This window comes from Sciurus carolinensis, chromosome 2 (assembly GCF_902686445.1).
Source record: "Sciurus carolinensis chromosome 2, mSciCar1.2, whole genome shotgun sequence".
Lineage (NCBI taxonomy): Eukaryota > Metazoa > Chordata > Mammalia > Rodentia > Sciuridae > Sciurus > Sciurus carolinensis.
Window position 1 is genome coordinate 73,682,332 of NC_062214.1, and position 20,856 is coordinate 73,703,187.

Genomic DNA, 20,856 nt, shown 5'->3' on the forward strand with positions numbered 1-20,856 from the left:
ATCAGGTACTGGCTTTATCTAACAGAGGATTTTACCACTAACTCTTCACTCATTATTGATCTGTTTCAGATTTTCTACTCTTCTTTTTTTTTTTTTTTTTTTAAATCAATAAGCCTTGGTAGACTGTATGTGCGCAAGAATTTATTTTTTCTTCTAGGTTAAAGAAAAAACAAATATATTCTGGGTTAAACAATTTGTTGATGCATAACTGTTCACTGTAGTCTCTGTGATTCTTTCGGTTTACATGGTATCAGTTGTAATGCCTCCTTTCTGTTTCCGATTTCACTGAGCCACCTTATTCATGGACTATATAAATGTTTCTCAATATTTTCAAAAAAACAACTCTTTAGTTTTGTGGATCTTTTGTGTTACTCTGTTTCATGTATTTCTACTCTGATCTTATTCTTCCTTACATCAACTGACTTTGGAGTTATTTTTTCCCAGTTCCTTCAGATGTAAATTAGATCATGTCATTTAAGCTACTTTTAATTTTTAATGCAGGCATTTATTGCTGTAGCATCCCTCTTTTTTTTTTTTAGCTGCATTCCATGAATTAGAATATGTTGTGTTTCCATTTTTGTTTGTCTAACAGTATTTTTAGTTTTAATTTTGTCTTTGGCCCACTTGTTGTTCAGACAGTATGATGTTTAATTCCCATGTATGTGAATTTTCCAAAATTCTTGCTATTACTAGTATCCAATGTCATATGACTGTGACCATAAAAAGATATCCGACACAATTTCTATCAACAAATTTGACCTATCCTGCATTTTTACAAAGGTATTCTACCACTGTTGTACTGTTACATATCTCTTACATCTGTTTGGACTAAAGTGTAATTTAATTCTGATGTTCTGTACGTTGCACAGAGTGGGGTACTGAATTTTCCCAAATATTACTATCACAGTCTATAAGATCTGTTGGGGCTACGAGGATTGTAGCTCAGTGTTAAAATGTGTACTTTGCATATGTGAGGCCCTGGGCTCAATTCCCACCATCAGAGGAGGGAAAAATACTTATCATTTGCTTTATATATTTAGATACTCTGGTGCTGAGTGCAGAAATATTTACAATTATTATATCATCCTGATGAATTGGTCACTTTACCATAGTAACAACGACCTTTTCTTGTTTTCACATCTATTGTTACCGATGTAGGTACAGCTACCCCAGCTCTCTTCTGGCTTCCATTCACATGCAATGTCTGACTCTATTTATTCTTTTAATTTATGTGAAGTGACTCTCCTATAGGCAACAAATAGCTGATTCTTGTTATATTCTCCATCTAGCCACTCTGTGTGTTTTGACTGGTGAAATTTAATTCATTTACATTCAAGGTAATAATTGGCAGGTATGAGCTACTACTACTCCAATTTGTTAATTGTTTCTAGCTGTCCTATAAACCTTTTGTCCCTTTCTTCCTCTTTTATTTTCTTCCTTTTGATTAAATTACTTCTTCTGCTGCTGGGCTTTGGCTCCTTATTCTTCATCTTCAGTGTAACTACCATAAGTTTTTGCTTTTATGCTTACCATGAGGCTTACGTAATACGTTATATTTACAACAGGCTATTTTAAACAAATGTGATTGTATTTTTTTTTTAAAATCACTTTTTCTCTACCATCCCCCACATTTTACATTTTTTATGTCACAATTCATACTAATAGTTCAACAAAGTACTGTACAATTTTTAACAGTTTTGTTTTCATACTAAAAGTGATTTATTAGAAGTAGACTGTGTTTTCATGTTACTATTCAGTATGTTTTTCTTTCAACTTTAAGAATTTTCTGGAATATTTCTCATAAGACAGGTCTGGTGGTAATAAATTCCCTTCATTTTTGCTTTTCTGGTAGAGACTTTTATCCTTCATTTCTGAAGAACAGCTTTACTAGGTGAAGTATTCTTGGCTGGTAGTTGTTTTAATTTGGTTGTTCTGTTTTGTTTCAGCAGGTTAAATGCACTATCCCATGCTCTCCCGGCCTATACGGTTTCTGCTCAGAGGTCTGCTCCTAGCCTTACTAGAACTCCCTCAGTTGTGAAATATTCTTTTCTCTTCCTGATTTCTGTATCCTCTTTGGCTTTAATTATTCATTCTAAGTTTGTTTATAATACGCCTTAATATTTGTAATGTTGTCTGGGACTGAATCTTATTGGAGAGTTTCCCTTGCAAGCTTTCTTCATTCCTTTCCAATCATTTTCCTTTTAAATCTTCCAACTGTATATTTTCAAATATTTTGTCCTCATACTCAAATTCTTTCTTCTGCTCGGTCAATTCTGCTGCTGATGCTCTTGTATTCATTTTCATTTCATTCACTGCATTTTTCAGCTAAATAATGTGTTTTTAAGAAAATGTTTTCAATCTGTTGAATTTCTTATTATGGTTATGGTTTTCCTGATTTCACTAAATTACTTTTCTGTATTTTATTTTAATTCACTAAGTTTCCTTGAAACAATTACTTTGATTCTGTCAGGCAGTTCATAAATCTCTATTTCTTTAGGACTTATTATCAATGCATTAGTTTTTTTTTTTAATTTTCATTTTTACAGACTGCATTTTAAATCATTGTACACAAATGGGGTACAACTTTTCATTTCTATGGTTGTGGATGATGTAAATTCACACCATTCATGTAATCACACATGTACATAGGGTAATAATGTCTGTCTCACCAACATCTTTCATATCCCTGCCCCTCCAACCCCTACATAATCTAAAAAGTTCCTCCATTCTTCAACTGGTCTTAATTCACAGTGGCCATGTGTTGATGTCTGCATATCTGAAGAACGAGGGACTTATTCCAGTCTTTCCAGACTGGTTTTGTCTAAAATGTCCTTGGCAAGCCTGCCTATCCACAGGTTGAGCACACCATTTGGTGCAGTCCATGGGAGAACTTGTAGCTAGAGCCATGAGCAGAGGGTGGGGTTGCTAAGTCAGCAATTTTGTAGGACTGGAGCCTATACCTGCAAGGCTGATTCTATGAAGCCTGGATCCACTGTGACAGACCTACTGATGGGGTCCAAAAAACTGAATCTAGACCCTGTATCCACAGGGGCTAACCTGATGCTGAGGTAGGCCTGGAATCTGACTGCAAAAAGCCAGATAAGGGCTAGGATAGGCCTGGCATCTGCATCCACTGGATAAGCCTGAAGTCTGAGCTCACAGGGGTCAGTCTAGAGCCTGGGTCTACAGGGAAGAGCCTTACTTAGTATGTGGATACAAAGTCCACTAGAGTGAGTCTATGCTCTGGATCCACTGGAGCATGGGGTCACAGGGAACAATCTAAAGTTTGGGGTTTGACTGGTTCTGAGGTATGTATGCAGCCAGGGTACAGAGGAGCCAGCTTGGAGGCCAAGTATGTGAGTGCTGGCCTGAAAGAGAGGTACACAGGAGGTAGAGTTGGTCCTGAGACTATAGAGGCTGACCTGGTTCCTGATCCACAGGGATGGATCATGGAGCCTGAATTCAAGGGGGATGATTAAGCACTGTAGTCTATTAAAAACAGGAAAACAAGGCCTGAACTCCAGGCCTACTGGAGTGTGGGACCCCAGGGGTCAAGCTGGAGGGTAGGATTTTAGGTGCTGGCTTAGCACTGGGCAAGCCTGGACCTGGGGCTACTGGATGCAGTCTGGCATTGTGGTGCACTTGAAGGCTCAGTGTGTTGGTACCAGCCTACAGACTACAACCAAGGACATAGCTCAGCCTTGGGTTTTATTGGGACAGGCCAGTACTGGGGTCTACAAAGTCCAGTGCATACTTCCTTCTTCCCCCATGGAGATTATCTCTCTCCACACTGTGCTGTCCAGGGTTAAGGAAGACTTGACACAAATAATGTAAAACTGTCTTGCCTACCATCAATGCATTTACTCATTTCTATGCTACACTCAGGGCTATAATCTCTCACCTGGTTTCCTTAGCACTTGTGAAGGCATTTTTGTCCATGGATAGTTGTTCAAACTAATGTTTTTAAAGTACAAAGAGTGCTGCAAAATCCTAACCCACCATCACATCTGGACTTCGGAACACAAGGTTCTCTTAAAAGCCATCATAAATAGCATAGAAATTCAACTATTCCAATGCTAGTATCATGCCACTATTAGTAGTTATATCCCCTCTACTCTGCTAATACTCAACACGAATTCCATGAGTAATCTATCGGAGAAAAGTCTTTTAAGTTCTGAGTGTGACAATGTTTCTAATCTCAAGTCGTTCGATTGATGACTTTCAACAATCTTCAGTTCACTTCTTCACCTATAACCCTCAATAATTTTGTAAATTTTCAGTTCTCAAATTCCCTAACTAACCCTGTGTTAAGTATAATGTTCCACAAAACACTGTTAATAAACAATTCCACATTCAATAGAATGACAAACATCAAAAATTAAATAAAAATAAATGCTAGCGAAGAGGTAGAAAAATTGGAACCTCTATTCACTGTTGGTTGGAATCTAAAATGGTGTGGAAACAGGAAAACAGCATGGCAGTCTCCCAAAAAATTAAAAACAGAATTGCCATATGATTCAGTAGTTCAACTTCTTGGTATATACTGAAAGCAGGGTCTGAAAAAGTATACCTATGCTCACAGCAACAATATTCACTATCACTAAAACAGAAACAATCCAAGTGCCCATTAATGAATAATAATAATAAATGAATAAGCAAATTATGATATATACATACAATGGGATATTATTCAGCCTAAAAAAGGAAATTCTGATATGTGCTATAATATGGATGAACCCTGAGAATATTACACAAAGTGCAATAAAATAATCTCACAAAAGACAACTGTATGATTCTACTTATAAGGAGTACGTAGAGTAGCCAAAAATCACAGATAGAAAGGGAATGGTGGTTGCCAGGGGCAGTAGGAATGGGAAATTACTGTTTAATGGGTACAGGGTTTCATTTTGCAAAGTGAAGAGAATTCTAGTTGTAACTGTCTGACAATGTTAACATTCATAATACCACTGAAACGCACACTTTAAAAAGGTAAAAATGGTAATTTTTAAAAAAATTTTTAGTCGTAGAAGGACACAATAAGTAAATTTTATTTATTTTCATGCAGTGCTGAGAACTGAACCCAGCACCCTCAAACATGCTAGGCAAGCACTTTATCACTGAGCTACACCCCACCCTGCCCTAACATGGTAAATTTTATATTCATTTTATTATAGCTACATGGTTATATAATTTATATACATAGTTAACACAAAACTTACATGGTCACATAAACTTGAGGAACATATTCTATAGTACTTTCTTGGAGAGTCATAGTGTACATTAAATATTTAAAAGAATTTTCTCTATTTTCAGTAAAGAAAACCTTGAGGTATTTTGGTTTTATCTTTTTTTTTTTAAGTTAACAGAAAAGTTACAAGGTCATATAAGTTTGAGAAATACATTTATAGTCCCTTCTTGGAGATTCACAGTATACACAAGCATCTGAAAGGAATTCCTCTATTTTCAGTAAAGAAAACCTTGACTTTTTCAACCTTACCTACATGCGCACTTAAAATCACATTTTCTTTACTTCCTCCTTCAAACTTCTGAATATGGGAGTCTTTCTTTTTTATTCAAAGTCAACTCCCACATGTTTTTCATTTCAACTGTCTTGAAAACCTTGCTTTGATAATTACTACAATGCACTTAAATTGTCTTAAAATTCTTGTATTCACATGACAAATCACTAAAGACTTCATTATTTCACTTTCTGAGTCCAGAAAATTTGATTTTGAATTATTATACCACTGTCCTTATTAAGGCTTTCATTGACTACTGAAGCCCTGATTACCATGCCCATGTCTATCTCCAAACCTGTCTCTCTGCTACTTGTTATTGAAAATATGTCTTGTAGATATGCTGTTAAGCAAATTCCTTACAATTCCCCAATACCTATGAGATACAAATCAAGACCTTTCATGTGGCATGCAAGGTCCTAGTCCTTTCTACCACGTCTTATTTTTATGTTCTTGTCTCTTGATCAATCTATGATATAAAAGTCCTTAACTACTGTTATCTATGCTCAATATGCTGCTTCATAACTTTGCTTATGCTTCTGCCTAAAACTCTGCTCATGCTTTCAGCTGCCTAATTCCTGGTCATATTTCAAGATTTATTCTAGCCTTTCTTAGTCATCCAATTTTCCTTCCATCTGGATTAGGTTCCTGCTGCACACCTGGGTACACTGGTACTCCTTTGTGTTCCCATTGCATCCCAAGTACCATTTTACTTCAGTAAATTGGAAAAATTTGCTCTGCATCTTTCAATATGAGTATAATTTAAGTTATTCCAAGGTAGGAGCATCTGTGTATCCATGACATAGAACCTGATGCCTGACACAGTAGGAATTAAGAATGTCAAACTCAACTGTCTCCCATGTCTCCCTATTTGTTCACAACTTTTAGGAGAGCAAATGGCAAAAGAATTCAGCAATAAGCAATTATCTATTTAGTTGTAAATACCCAGTGATTTCTTATCAAAGTTTAGAGATGTCTGGTAGAGGGGAAAGTAGATATGTTCTTATATTTTTTAAATCATTATTTTCTTTTACCCGAAAATTATTTTCAAATAACATGATATCACTGAAAACAGTCTAGGACAACATAAAAGATACCACAGCCTCAACCAAATTATACTTACATTCGGCTAGCTTCAATGTCGTCAGACTGAGGTTCTCCTGGTGATCTGTAAAATGCAATTAAAGAAAAAATTAGCAAAATATTCTATATTCCAAAAAGGGATAGAACTTAACTTGGGAAAGCAAGATTTAAGTACTAAATAAGGGTTTTAAAAATCGAGATTTCAACATGTGAAAAAAAGTGGTCAAATAAGACTGCATACCAAACATCTATTTGAAGGGCTGGTCTAATAAAAAAAACAACACAATGTTTTTAAGGAAAGGAAATTGTGAACACTATAGTTAGATACCAACAGACAAATCAGTATAAGCCAAGTCAAATATGTGTAATAAAACCATACAACTGTGAAACTTTCTATATCTGATATTGCTTGTCTATATTAAAATAAAGTGTATTCATAGTCTCAAATTCTGGATCAGAGTTCAGCAAGCTGCAACCTGAGCAAACAAACTAAAGCTTGGGCCAACCACATATTTTTGTATGTAATGTCTTGGAGGAACACCGTCACATTCATTCATTTCTAATACTTTCAAATTCCCAAAATAGTTTAAAAAAAATTAATGTCAAAAGTTAAATTTTCAAATTGGCATTCAAAAACTTGATTTGTAAATATATCACTGACTTTAGATTTCCAATTTCAAACAATTTACTAGCAAAAAATGTGAAAATCAGAGTCACCAGAACAGGGGGGAAAAATCCATTTCTTAAATTTCTTAGCTTTAAAATAAAATCTCACTTTGTTACCAGGCTTTCAAATTTACACACATTGCTGCTCAAGAAGAGAATGCAAAAATAAATAAATAAATGTTTTTTAAAAATTCCAGCAGCTCAAAAATTTGTTAGAACATCTTTGCAGTTTATTTAAACTTTCAATTTTGCACAAAATTACTTAAGAACTAAAAAACTGGGCCATGCTGGTGGCAGTGATTTGGCAGCACCATAAATCCAAAAATTTTCTCCACCCTCTTCCCCAGGGAGCAAGCAAATCACCTCTGTGACACACCTGGTCTCCACCAGCCTTGTGGGTAAGTACCCCAAGAATGCTTCCAAACGTGTGTCTCCCAGACAGAAGAACTAAAAATTGATGATAACCCCATGTACCAGCTGACTCATTTTTGAAAGTGCGACCCTCCAGCATCAGATGTCATACTGTAAAAGAGGCAGAGCTGATTTGCAAAACAAAAATAAACCTGCTGGCACTGAAGGAAGAAAGGCAGATTAGAAGCTTTTAAACAGGTAAGCAGCAAAATTTTCAAAATTAACAGGGAACAGAATGAGAGGGGGGAAAAGAAAGAACATGATGACAGAAAAATTTAAAAATTACTTCAAAAAGGTAAGCTATAAGAAGGAAAACAAAATCAAATCTCAGAAGTATAATATGTAATAGTTGAGAAGTTCTGAGGCTCTAAAAATGGGACAGAGATTAAATATATCATCAAATTACATCTATTTTCCCAATTTCTGTTCCCTTAATGAGAATATGTGACCATTAGTAAATTATTGTAAATATACGAGATTACTACTTACTATTTACAAATATTAAAGTAAGCTACTAAAAATCATTTGTAAGTCAAACCAAACAATTTAAAACAATCCATTCCAGAAGGATAAGAGTAAGGGAAGTCTGAAAGATTATTATCCTAAAATAAATATCTCTCCTGGGTCTCTTAAACATAATATAGTTTGCTTTACATTCAAATTGCAATTTTTTTTTAAATCAACAGAAAAGTGAATATACAGAACTAGCAGAAATGTTTCTTATAGTAACAGTGAAAGTCTGAATAAATTTCTGTTCATCCTGATTGTAGTATATTTCTATAATATTCTAAGTTATCAAAAAAAATCTTCAAATGAGGATTTAAACTCTCAAAACTATGGTGTGTGTGTGTGTGTATATATATATAACATCTAGTAATAGTTCTCAACATTATTTTGGCTCCTAAAGAGTTTATTCACTTTTACTGCCAAGATGTTAGAAACAAGAATCTAGTACACACTCCTAACTTACCCAGCTCACAACATATAACCCAAAGGGGAAATTTTTTTTTAAATTACTGACTTTAGTTTACCCTAAAGTTTGCAAGAATAACAAATCAGAAAAATAATTTAAAACTAGATATTTAGCCAAGTAACATCAGAAAAGAAAAAATAAATCTTAGAAGACTCTCTTTTTAGGTCTTGATCTGAACTACAGAAAACAACAAACACAAAAATGCCCACTACTCTGAATACTACAACACAACCTAGGAAATTCAAATGCTAGATCACTTCTAATAACACTGGGTGCAGCTTCTGTATATCATGTAAACCACTCCTCTGCCTCCACTATAATTCTAACTAGTAAACTAATTTTATTAAAGTTGCCAAAACTAGAAAAGTCAACTTCCACCACATAAAAGACATACTTTTAAAAGCACACGAAGAAACTTTCCACATCTTCTTTAAAATGTTTACCTAAAACCACGAAATCATACTTTCTTATTTATCTATATAGATAAGTCTTTGGTGGTGGCTATTGATCTTATGAAGGAGATAGGAAATGGGCTGAAATACTTTAGGAAAGAGATTAAATGGAGAAATAGGTCAACTCTTAGGTACTCTATTCTTAACAGTACTCCTGCCATCTATACATTTTCTTCATTTTTACAGTATGTACTTCACTTTATGATGACAGCCTCTTAAAGGCTGTAAAATAACATTTAAAATTACCTTTTACAAGCTGTGGCCATTCGGTGACATCAGGGTGATCACAGCTTTGAGTCACTGATTAAAAACAGGTTGTCACACCAGTCTAGCTGCTAACTTGATCTGAGCGTAGGTTTAATAACTCTAATAAATTAAACAAACCTTTGGTTAGAACACTTTAATATATAAACTCAATTCAATGTTCAAAAAAAAATCTTCAAAGCTTCAAATTAGGTGTCAATACAAAATTTTTTATCAGAAGACTACTTATCATAGGAAAGCTTTCAAGGAATATTTTCCCGCATTTTGTCTTCTTAAAAGCAAAACCTAAAATGCTCCAAAATCTAAAACAAAGTTTCACGTCACCAACTCAAAGTTTAGATTTTGGGGTATTTCAGATTTGGGGTTTTCAGATTAGGTATGCTCAACTAGTAAAGTCTATGCAAATATTACAAAATCTAAAAAACTCTAAAATCTGAAACATATGTGGTCCCAAGCATTTTGGATAAGAGACTCAATCTGCAATAATCCCTTTTATTTTTTATGTTAGTATGAGAGTTTACAAAGCACTTTGGTCAATGGTGCCTTATGTCTCAGGACAGTTTGGGCTCTACCTACCTAAATAAGACAAATACTGTAAGAAAGAATAATAATGATGATAATGACAATTAGCCTCAGAGTGATTGACTTGCCCAAGATTTTTGAATTAGTATTGAAAGTACAACTAAAACCACGACCTGCAGACTTTCTATTAAGGGTTGGAATATTTTGGGGAGACAGGGGTTAGTTTTGCTTCACAGAATTTCATGATTGAAAATATACATAAATGAGCAAGGATTTAGGACATGGACTGATAACTCAATTATGGCAGGAGTTTAAATGGGACTAATTTAATCACAGAATTCTTAAGCTGAAGGAGAAATCAGTCACCAAGTAGACAACTACTTAACATGTACATGCATGCACATACACGTGAGTGTGTACACACGCAAACACACACACATCCCAAAGTCTGGTTCTACTTATTCTTTGTTTGAGTCATGTAACATTAGCCAAACCTTCTGGCTTCTACATGAAAATGTATTCTACTCTCTTTCATCAACCCATCAGATGCAATTTCATGAAAGAATATGGCAAAATAAGAAAGTACATCTTCCTCCCTCAACCTAGTATCTTTTTACTTCCATATATGGTCCAACCAAATTTTCCTGACTATTGCAATTCAAATTTAGCAGGCCTTTTAAATCATACTATAATTCTGGCAAAGATATCACACATCTGAAACATCCCAGTATCAAGAGATCATTTCATGCAATTAGTTTTTCCCCTTGTTGACTGTTCTAATGAACTATATATCCAGGTCAAATCGGAGGCATGAACCAAAGAAAGATAAAATTAGGAGGCAGAAAGACCCATCGTAATTAATATCTTCGAACTCTAAACAGAAAAGCAAGGAGAGTGGTTAATAGCATGAACCCAGAACCCAATAAAAAACAGCAAAGTATCTGAGAACCCCAAGGGAAGAACTGAAACATCAATGAAACATACCTCTACAGGAGAGAATTAGGGTTAGCCTGAGAACATATGAGTAACTTTAGGGGATTCCAAAAAACAAGAACTATAATCCCTTTAAGAAAATAATTCAATTTTCCAGTTTTCCTATCATAATATATGTCTCCTATTAAGAACCTAGGCATTGCTGACATAATATGGGAAAGAAAAACGGCACCCTGGAAATAAACAACTCTGGTCATGATATTAATTCCTCCTGGGTTCTCAGTGTATATGGATTTAAAAGATCCAAACAAGTCTAACTTTCCAACTTGTAAACACAAATATTCAAAGTTAATGTATTTATCAATGGACTTAATTAATCAACATCAATTGATCAAATAAAGAACTTGATGTATTTTGAAAATCACTAAGTCAAATACTCTCTTCCAGTCCCCTTTTTAATGAGTTTGGGTGCTTAACAGAATACAAATAGGTATCGGTTAGGTCACTTAGTAGCAGCAAATCTTGGGCAAGTCACTTAACCTCTCTGAAGCTCAGTTCTTACAGGTAGAATTGCAATAGCAAGGGCTGTCATAAGGATGAACAAGCTTACATCTGGATAACTCAGAACAGTGCCTGTATATAATGTGCTCACAAAAGGGAGCGATTATTAAATATTCACAGCCTAACAGACAAACCTATCCCCTCAATCATCTTGTGTGTATTATTTTACATTCCATAGCATCTAATCTCTTGCATATTCTTTCAGCACTCTACTTGGGTTCCTCATATAGACTACCTGGTAGCATAGTTATTTAGCACTTAGCACAGTGCTTTAAAAATGACAGGCGCCCAAATGTGCTGAACGCATTTGTCATTCTAATCGTGACATTAAGATAATTCATGCAATATGAATTTCAAAAAATAAAACAGAAACATACCATATCTTGCCAAACTTCTGAGGAGCTGGTGAATTCTAAAATCAGGCTCTTACAGATTTTTTAACCTAAAATATAAAACACCTCACTCAATTCCTTTTATATAAACAGCTGGTTAAACTTGCAAAAAATTTACTAAAATTCATTATAAAATAAAAGCAAATCCATTTTCTTTAATGTTTATGCACAAACAAACAAACAAACAAAAAAATCAAATTACCCTACTCCTGTTGCCAGCATGAGTGGCAGGCCCTGTAGCCTGTATGCTTTCAGCTGGCAAAACCATGTTTTCCCATTTTCATCCACAAAGCTTACTGCTTTCCATTTCATTACCCTCTCTACAAACAGACTGAAAATATATGAAAATTGTTTGACTACATGCCTTCAGATACCTTTAGCAACTATGCTTTTAACTAAATTCTATATGCTGAGGTTCTGCCTTGTAAACACGTAAGGGTATGAAGCAGGTCCTTTGACCTCTGAGTCTCTAATGTCAGGTCATTTGATTAGAGAAAATGTACTAAAAGGGTGTAAGACAATACGTGTCTGGCACAAACATGGTCTTGATATTCTATGACACTGTGTCTTAAATTATTTAATCAATCAAAACTTAACTCTTATTTTAAAAAATCTTATTCTGAAGTTTAAAGCAAGACCTCTGATGCATAACTCTTCTGTAAACAATCTGAGCATTTCTCAGTGGAACTGAAATTGAAGTCTTTTAATACATGTCATTTTATAATAATGAAAAAAAAAAAAAAAAAACCCAAAGATTTAAGAAATTCACTTGGTGTCCTACAGGTTAATGGTAGAAAATGAATATAATGCATTAAATATTTTTAATGAAATTAACAAAATTTTAAGACTTTAGAGGATAGTCTCAAACAATAATAGAATCACCTGGGGTATTTAAAAATGCAGTTACTTAGGCTCCACCCTCAGAGATTCTAATTCAGTTTATGAGGTGAAGGCTCATGAATTGGTGTTTTAACATATTTTAGGTGGTGCTCAGATCCCAATTTGAGAAAACCTGCCTTCCTAATTTGGATTAGGAACACATAATCATAGAGGAAATACACAAAATCTAAAATCTATAAGCATCCAGGAAAAGAAACAGGAACTTTAAGTACCAGAAATGTTAGGTACACTCACTTGGCAAATTTAACACTAGAACCCTATGAGAAACAGTGCCCTCATTTTATTTATCCCTGTGTTTCGCCAAAAGAAGGAGCTCAGTCTAATAATTAAACTAATAAATGTAATCTAAATAAAAAATGCCTGTGTCAATCACCATCTCCACAACTTTTCATTTTACTCATTTCTATTTTGTTCATTTTCTATTTTATACTTAAAAATAGTCCATCTGCCAACAATCTCTCCCCCTCTCTCCTTCCCTAGTGTATACATATGGATATATGTATATAACACATACATGGATCTCCTCTCCAAAAACCTGTTTCCTTTATCTCCCTCCAGAATCTGTCAAAACTTAAATTTCAAACTCTCTTTTCTAACATGTTTTATTTTCACATCTAGCACTCCATCATCCTTTTGTACCATGTTTATGGGTACAATCACTTATTAAAACTATTTTTAAGTTTTGTCCACTTACAAATTTCACAACTGATCAAGGACTGCTCCAACAACTTTCTTGCTAACATCTTGCCTTTAGGCTCTTATTCTTATCTATTTTACAGCTAAAATTAAAGTCTTGAATTTTTATAGCTTTAGTCAAATAGTACTCAAAACATAGTTCTGTCAACTCCATTTAGCCCCTCAGCATCTTTTCCTTACTCTCCCCTAACTTGCCAGAAAGATTTGAAAACCATTTGTTTAGCTTATGCTGATGGACAAAATCTTCCACCAACTGTAATTTTTCTCACAAAAGTCATCATCATTAGTATATATTCCAAATCCTGTGTCCCCTTAATCCTGTTTAATATCTGCAGCATTTCACACTGCTAACCATTCCTTACCTGGTTTCCCTAATGCTGCATTCCATGTGTTTTCTACCTCTTTAATAGCAACTAGGTCTTCTGCTAGTTCATCTTCTTATTCCTAACACATAGCCACTCTTGAAGTTTGTCAACAGCTACTTTTCTTAACATAGATCAATCTCAATTCAATGCCATCCATTCCCATTACACCTCTAACTTTAAGACCCCTAACTCTACATCTTTGAACCCTCATCTCTAGTTACAAGCCTACAATCCTCAATAATCAAAAGCACACAACCATTTAAATGTCTCATTAACATCTAAAATAAATGTCTTAAAAAAATCAAACTCAGTTATTTCCCCCCAAAACTCATTCTATTCTATATACTCCTAATTTTACTATCCTAGTTACAGACAAAAAATTGGGGGCCATTCCTTATTTTCTCTTCCTCATTTATATTTAGCCTAACCAGTACTTGTCAGTATGCAAATTCTTAACAGTTATTCACTAGCCCTAGCTTTTGAATGCCTACAAGGTAGATAAAAATGCAGTGGTTAAAAAACTAGACATAATCACTTGTCTGCTATCTGGGGTGGGGGAAGATGGGCACAGATAATAAAAACTACAGTAAATTATGTAGAAACAATGCATAACTAAATGTTTTAAAGGAGAAACACAGGGAGTACTATGCTTTATAAGAGTCCTGACTTCATCTGGGGAAAAGACGTCCTCCACAAGGAATTAAGCAATATTTACAAAAACATTAAGTAAATCTTACTGTGAGGTAATGATAGCACTATCAGTACAGTCACTCCAATTAGAAAAGAATGAGTGTATCTCCTGATACAACAAATCAGTCACCAGGTGCCACCAATTCTACTTCAGGAATTATCCCAATTTCCAACACTATCCCCAGTTCTTTTAATGCTTCCAGAATAAAGCCAAATCCCTAGAATTATGTCACATGAGACTATACTCAATTTGGCCAAAACTCTACTAGTCCAGTTTCTTCTTCCAGACTAGACAAAGTTTTGAGAAAATATATGTATCATTCACTTTTATAATTCCAGTGCTTTAAAATGTTGATAAAATAAACATCTTACAAAAGAGGAACAAATTAGGTGACTTGTTTTAGGATCCATAGTAAGTGCAAGGTTAAAATTTAAACCCAAATTTGTTTCTAATGGCCATATTCATTCCCTTGTACCCCATTCCAATATATACTCAAACCATACAAATTTTGTCTTTAAAATATCTCATTTATTTTTTTCCCCATGCTCAACAACTCTGTCTTACCACACAGTCTCATTATTTGGTTTCTATTTTACTTTTGCCCTCAATTCGACTGCTAGAAATTATCCTCCACAAAATTAGAACTTGGTCCTATCCTCCCACATTCAGAAAATTCTATGCCTTACCAATGCCAATAGAATAAATTTCAAACTCCTTTACATATTATGTGAGGCCCTTGCCACAAGGCCCCCTCACAGTTATCTAAGCATTTACCTAGTCCTATCACTGAAGTACTGGCTATTGCATACTAGTCATCTGTTTTTGTAACTTCAAAGGTTTTCCTTCTCAGGAAATTTCACTTAGAAATGCTTCACTATGCTCTGCAACTTCCATCTCCATCTCTTCCGCCCTGTAAAAAACCCTACTCATTCTAAAGGTTTATCACACAAAAATACAGCCTTCTAAAGCTTTCCTCCACACATAACCACTATCCCCTTTTTCTTATTACATGTTCCCAATACCATAAGATAATTAATAGAATAATTTATTATTCTATGCCTTATAGTTATCTGTATACATCTGTCAGTGCCTCCAGTTGTAATCTGGTTGATGGTAGGGATCATCTGATCCATATTATTTTCATAGTAATGTTAACTATGTTTTAACACCATGCCACCCCCATCAAAAAAAAAAAAAAAAGGAATCAGGATCCACAGACTGACAAAATATGTTAACCTAGTTCCAAATGCATTCATGGATGAAAAAGGATATAATTTCAAATCAACATAAATTTAATCTAATGCCAATTTACCGAAAGTTTATTCAAAGACTAAATATGTAAGAAAACCAAAAAAGTTTCATTCAGGGAACTTGCTTTACCAGGTATTAAAGCATACTATATTAAGTTAAATAGTATTAAAATCAGTACAACTTTTTCAAATAAAGTTGAACAGTATATACTAAAACTAAATATACACATGTCCAATAACTAAATTTCACAAAATATAACAGATATTAGTATACACTTTAACAAGATATCCATTGGAATGTTTACAGCAGCATTACTTTTCATAGCCCCAAACCAAAAATGACTAAAGTGTCCATCCACAACAGAACTAACGGTGGTATATTCCCAAAAAAGATCTCTACAGGTCTCGGGTTGTGGCTCAGTGGAAGCTCTCCCAAAATATCTTATTGTACTGCTTTTTTGATATTAGCTAACATTTAAAGGAACCATTTTATGCCTCTTTAGCATACCCAAATTGCCAGTATCAAATAAATAATTTATTTTATTAAATAAAAGAAGGGTTATTTGAATAAAAGCACTATGAAACTGCAACAGCTGATGTGATAACCAGGTCTGCTACTAAGTGACCAATGGGGTGGGTAGTAGACTGGACATGTGGTATGGTGGATATGCTGGATAATGATTCACCTCTCAGGGAACCTGATGGCCAGGATACTCTGAATGAGCTGCAATTTAAAACTTATAATTGTTTCTAGAATTTTCTATTTAATATTTTCAGATCTCAGCTGACTGTGGGTAACTAAAATTGCAGAAAGAGACTGTAAAGTATCAGTTACCCTCAATCTCACAGCTGACAGGGAGCTGTGTTACTGCCACTGCCCAGCACCATGAGAGAGTATCACATGCTTATCACTAGCCTTGGGGTGGGGGTGGGGGAATCAATATTCAAAGGAGTTTCTACTGAATGCATATGGCTTTTACACCATCTTATGCAAGGCAAAAATTTATAAGCCAAAACACAGTTGGGACCATCTGCAAACATGATTGATTCTAGTTATATAAAATATACATATGTTTTTAAAAAATAGGCAAATCTAACCTATGCTATTAAAAATCAGGACAGTGGTTACCCTTTGGGGGTAGGGAGAGGCAGCAATGGAGCAGAGAGGCTTAAGGGACTATGCTAATATTTGTTGGCCTGGCTGAATATGCATGCTCAGTGTATAAAAGTTTAACAAGCTATACATTCTTATAAGCTTACTCTTCTAAATGTATACTACATTCCAATTAAAGAGTTTATTTTAAAAACTAGGGTGGTATAAGCAGTAGACAAACAGATACACATAATGAGAAATTAATTCTAGAGAAAAATTTAAAAATATAGTACAGTTACTTCTTGTCAAAAATAAGAATGTAGGGCTGTGGCTGTAGTTCAGTGGTAAGAGCGCTTGCCTAACATTTGAGTGAGGCACTGGGTTTAATCCTCAGCACCGCATAAAACTAAGTAAATAAAGGCATTATGTCCATCTACAACTAAATATATTTAGATATATAAATAAGAATTTTCAAACCCTGGATAATAGGCAGCACAAGATCATGACCCATAAGAGGAGAAAATTGAATGAACTGACCTATCTACTTCTTGGAATTCTGCCTGGAGGCACTTTTCAACCAACAGCACCGCAGGGAGGGTCAATCATAAGACAGCAGTCTCACTGAGGTGAGAGGCAAGATGTAGTTGAGGGGGACAAAAGCTGGTAAAATTCATGACAGAATACTAGAGAGGAGGGGAGTTATGCAGAGAAAGCTCCAAAATATGAGCCACCTGAGAGTCTGTTTGTATACTAATCATTGCATAAGTGAAAGACTCCATAAAGCCAAGAAAAGAGGAATTATGAGCTGAAATATTCCCAGTGCTTAGAAAGGACTGAGAAACTCCTGCATTTTCTCCAACCATAGTGAAGAGAAAGTAAATGGACACTGAGACATTCAGTAGAGACTCACAATAGGTCCTGACTTAGCAAAAGGTACTATCTTTAAAAGTAAAAGCTTCCTCTAGATACACCCTAACAAAGCCTTAAAGGGATCAAACTGACCAGCAAGTTATTTAACTGGCTGCCAAAATAGTTCAACAAAATATTACTATGTCCAGCATTTGATAAGAAATTACTAACTATGCAAACAAACAGGAAAATACAACCCATAACCAAGAGAAAACAAATCAACAGACCTGCAAGTTAAAGGATTGAAGGAATCAGCATATAAGGACTTTCAAATAGCTATTACAAATTTGCACAAGTTCCCTATGAACTTTCAATCAAGAGAGTATATATGAACTCTGTGACTTTGGATAGTAAGTCATAAAAATGCCATGGACATCTACCTTGCACTCTTGGGATCTAGTCAATCATGCTATGAGAAAAACAGACTCACTGCAAGGAAGCCAGTAGCTTCATGTCAAACCAAAATGAAGTATTGCAAACCAGAGTTCCTGCTGATGTCCTGACAATGTGCATCAATCTGCAGATGTGTGACTAAACAAACAAATCTTAAGGTGATTCTAGCCTCTGGTCTTCAGATCACCCAGCTAATATGCTTAAAGCCAAGATAAGCTCTTCTTGCCAAACCCTACCCAAATTCAATTTCAGAGGTAAAATAAATGACTGCTGATGTTGTAGTATCACATTTAAGATGATCTGTTACACAACAGAAAATAAATGGAACAGTATACTTGATTCCAGTTAATAATATACACGCTGAAATTAGGGGAGTGGTATAAAAACATCTGTAACTTACATCTGTAACTTACCTTGAAAAGCATTAAAAAAAAGGATAGGGATGGATACATGGACAAATATGAAACAAAGGAAATATAACAATGTTAACTGTAAAATTACATTTCAAAATTAAAGTCTATGCCAAGTTTGAAAATTTTTGTAATTTGATGTTTAAGGATGAAATAACGGCATCTCCATACCAAAAAAAGAAAAAAAAACCTAAAATATTTTGTAGCCAGTAAAGCTACACTTTAGAAATGTTAGTTTTTTAAGTAGGAGGAAAGTAACAAAAAGAAACTTAGATCAAAATTTTAAAAATCCACATAAATCTGCACAACAGAAATTAAAATGGCAAATAAAAAAATTGTTAGTTTTAAAATTTCTTTTTAAGAAATATTTATAAACTATATCATGGAATTTATAATATGCAGCAGTAAAATCACAACAGCAAAACAGACAAGGAAGGGTTAACAAATGTATACTACTCTAACATTCTTACGCTCTATACTAAGAGGTATAAAATTTTTCAAAATAGATAGAAATAAGTGAAATATACATATTATAAGTTCCAGAGTTGACCCTAGAGCAGGTGGTCAGAATTATAAGCTCAAAGAGGAGACAAAACAAAATTCTAAAAGAATACTCAATCCAGCTGGTCATAGTATCACACACCTGTAATGCAAGATACTATGGAGGTAGAGGGAAGAGAATCACAAGTTCAAGGCCAGACTAGGCAATTCAGCAAGACCCTGTCTCAAAATAAAATGAAAAGAATGGGGATTGTAGTTCAGTAGTGGAGAACTTGCCAGGCATCCATGAGGAGGCCCTGGGTTCAAGTCCGCATACCACAAAAAAAAAAAAAAAAAAAAGAGAGAGAAACAAAACAAAAACTCAATCCAAAAGAAAGGAAGAAAGGAATTCCTTTTCTAAGAATTTAGACAGGTCAAATGAAAAACAAATAGTGTCTTAAACATAACAATATTAACAATTATAAACATAAATGAACTGAACACTCAAAAGGCAGAGTTTAAAGATGAAACTATATGTTGTCTAAAAGGAAGGCATATTTTTGGTGTAAAGTTTTTAAAATTCTTTATAAATTTTGGAGATTAGGGTTCTGTCTGAAGTGTGTGTGGAAAAGATATACTCCCACTCTGTAGGCTCTCTTTTCACGTTATCGTTTCCTTTGCCAAGAAAAAGCTTTTTAGTTTGAATCTATCCCATTTATTGATTCCTGCTTTTATTTATTGTGCTATGGGGGGGTCTTGTTAAGGAAGTCTGGTCCTAAGCCAACATGATGGAGATTCGGGTCTACTTTTTCTTCTATTTGGTGAGGAGGTCTCAGGTTTAATTCCTTGATCCTTGATCCATTTTGAGTTGAGTTCTGTACAGGGTGAGAGACAGGGGTTTAATTTCTATTTACTGCATATGGATTTCCAGTTTTGCCAGCACCATTTGTTGAAGCAGTTATCTTTTCTCCATTGTATGTTTTTGGCACCTTTGTCTTGTATGAGATAACTGTACTTATGTGGGTATGTCTCTGTGTCTTCTATCCTGTACCATTGATCTACCTGTCTATTTTGGTGCCAATATCATGCTGTTTTTGTTACTATTGCTCTATAGTAGAGTTTAAGGTCTGGTATTGTGATACCTCCTGCATCACTCTTCCTGCCCAGGATTGCTTTGGCTCTTCTGGATCTTTTGTTCCTCCAGATGAATTTCATGACTGCTTTCTCTATTTTGAAAAGAAATGTCATTAGGATTTAATTGGAATTGCATTAAATCTGTACAGCGCCTTTGGAAGAACCAAATCAATAAATGGGCTAAAGAACTGGACGGACACTTCACAGAAGAAGATATACAGGCAATCAACGAATACATGAAAGAATGCTCTTCATCTCTAGTAACTAGAGAAATGCAAACTAAAACCACCCCAAGATTTCATCTAACTCCAATTAGAATGACTATTATCAAGAACACAAGCAATAATAAGTATGGGTGTGGATGCAGGGAAAAAGACACATTCATACATTGCTGGTGAAGTTGCAAATTGGTGCTGCCACTATGGAAAGCAGTATGGAGAGTCCTCAGACGACTTGGAATGGAACCACCATTTGACCCAGTTATCCCACTCCTCAGTTTATACCCAAAGGACTTAAAATCAGCATACTACAGTGACACAGCCACATCAATGTTCATAGCTGCTCAATTCACAATAGCTAGATTGTGGAACCAACCTAGATGCCCTTCAACTGATGAATGGATAAAGAAACTGTGGCATATATACACAAAGGAATATTACTCAGCCATAAAGAATAAAATTATGGCATTTGCTGGTAAATGGATGGAGTTGGAGAATGTCATGCTAAGTGAAAGAGGCCAAGTCCTAAAAACCAAAGCCCAAA

General features: G+C 34.8%; 1 protein-coding gene across 1 annotated transcript in view; it reads right to left on the bottom strand.

Moving 5' to 3' along the window:
- Ube3a (ubiquitin protein ligase E3A) overlaps positions 1-20,856 on the bottom strand; it is a 98,556-nt gene that overhangs the window by 61,140 nt on the left and 16,560 nt on the right. Inside the window, 3 exon segments of the mRNA XM_047540694.1 lie at positions 6,640-6,684; positions 9,348-9,467; positions 11,759-11,823. Coding sequence (XP_047396650.1) covers positions 6,640-6,684; positions 9,348-9,367 — 65 coding nt within the window. The 5' untranslated portion in view covers positions 9,368-9,467; positions 11,759-11,823.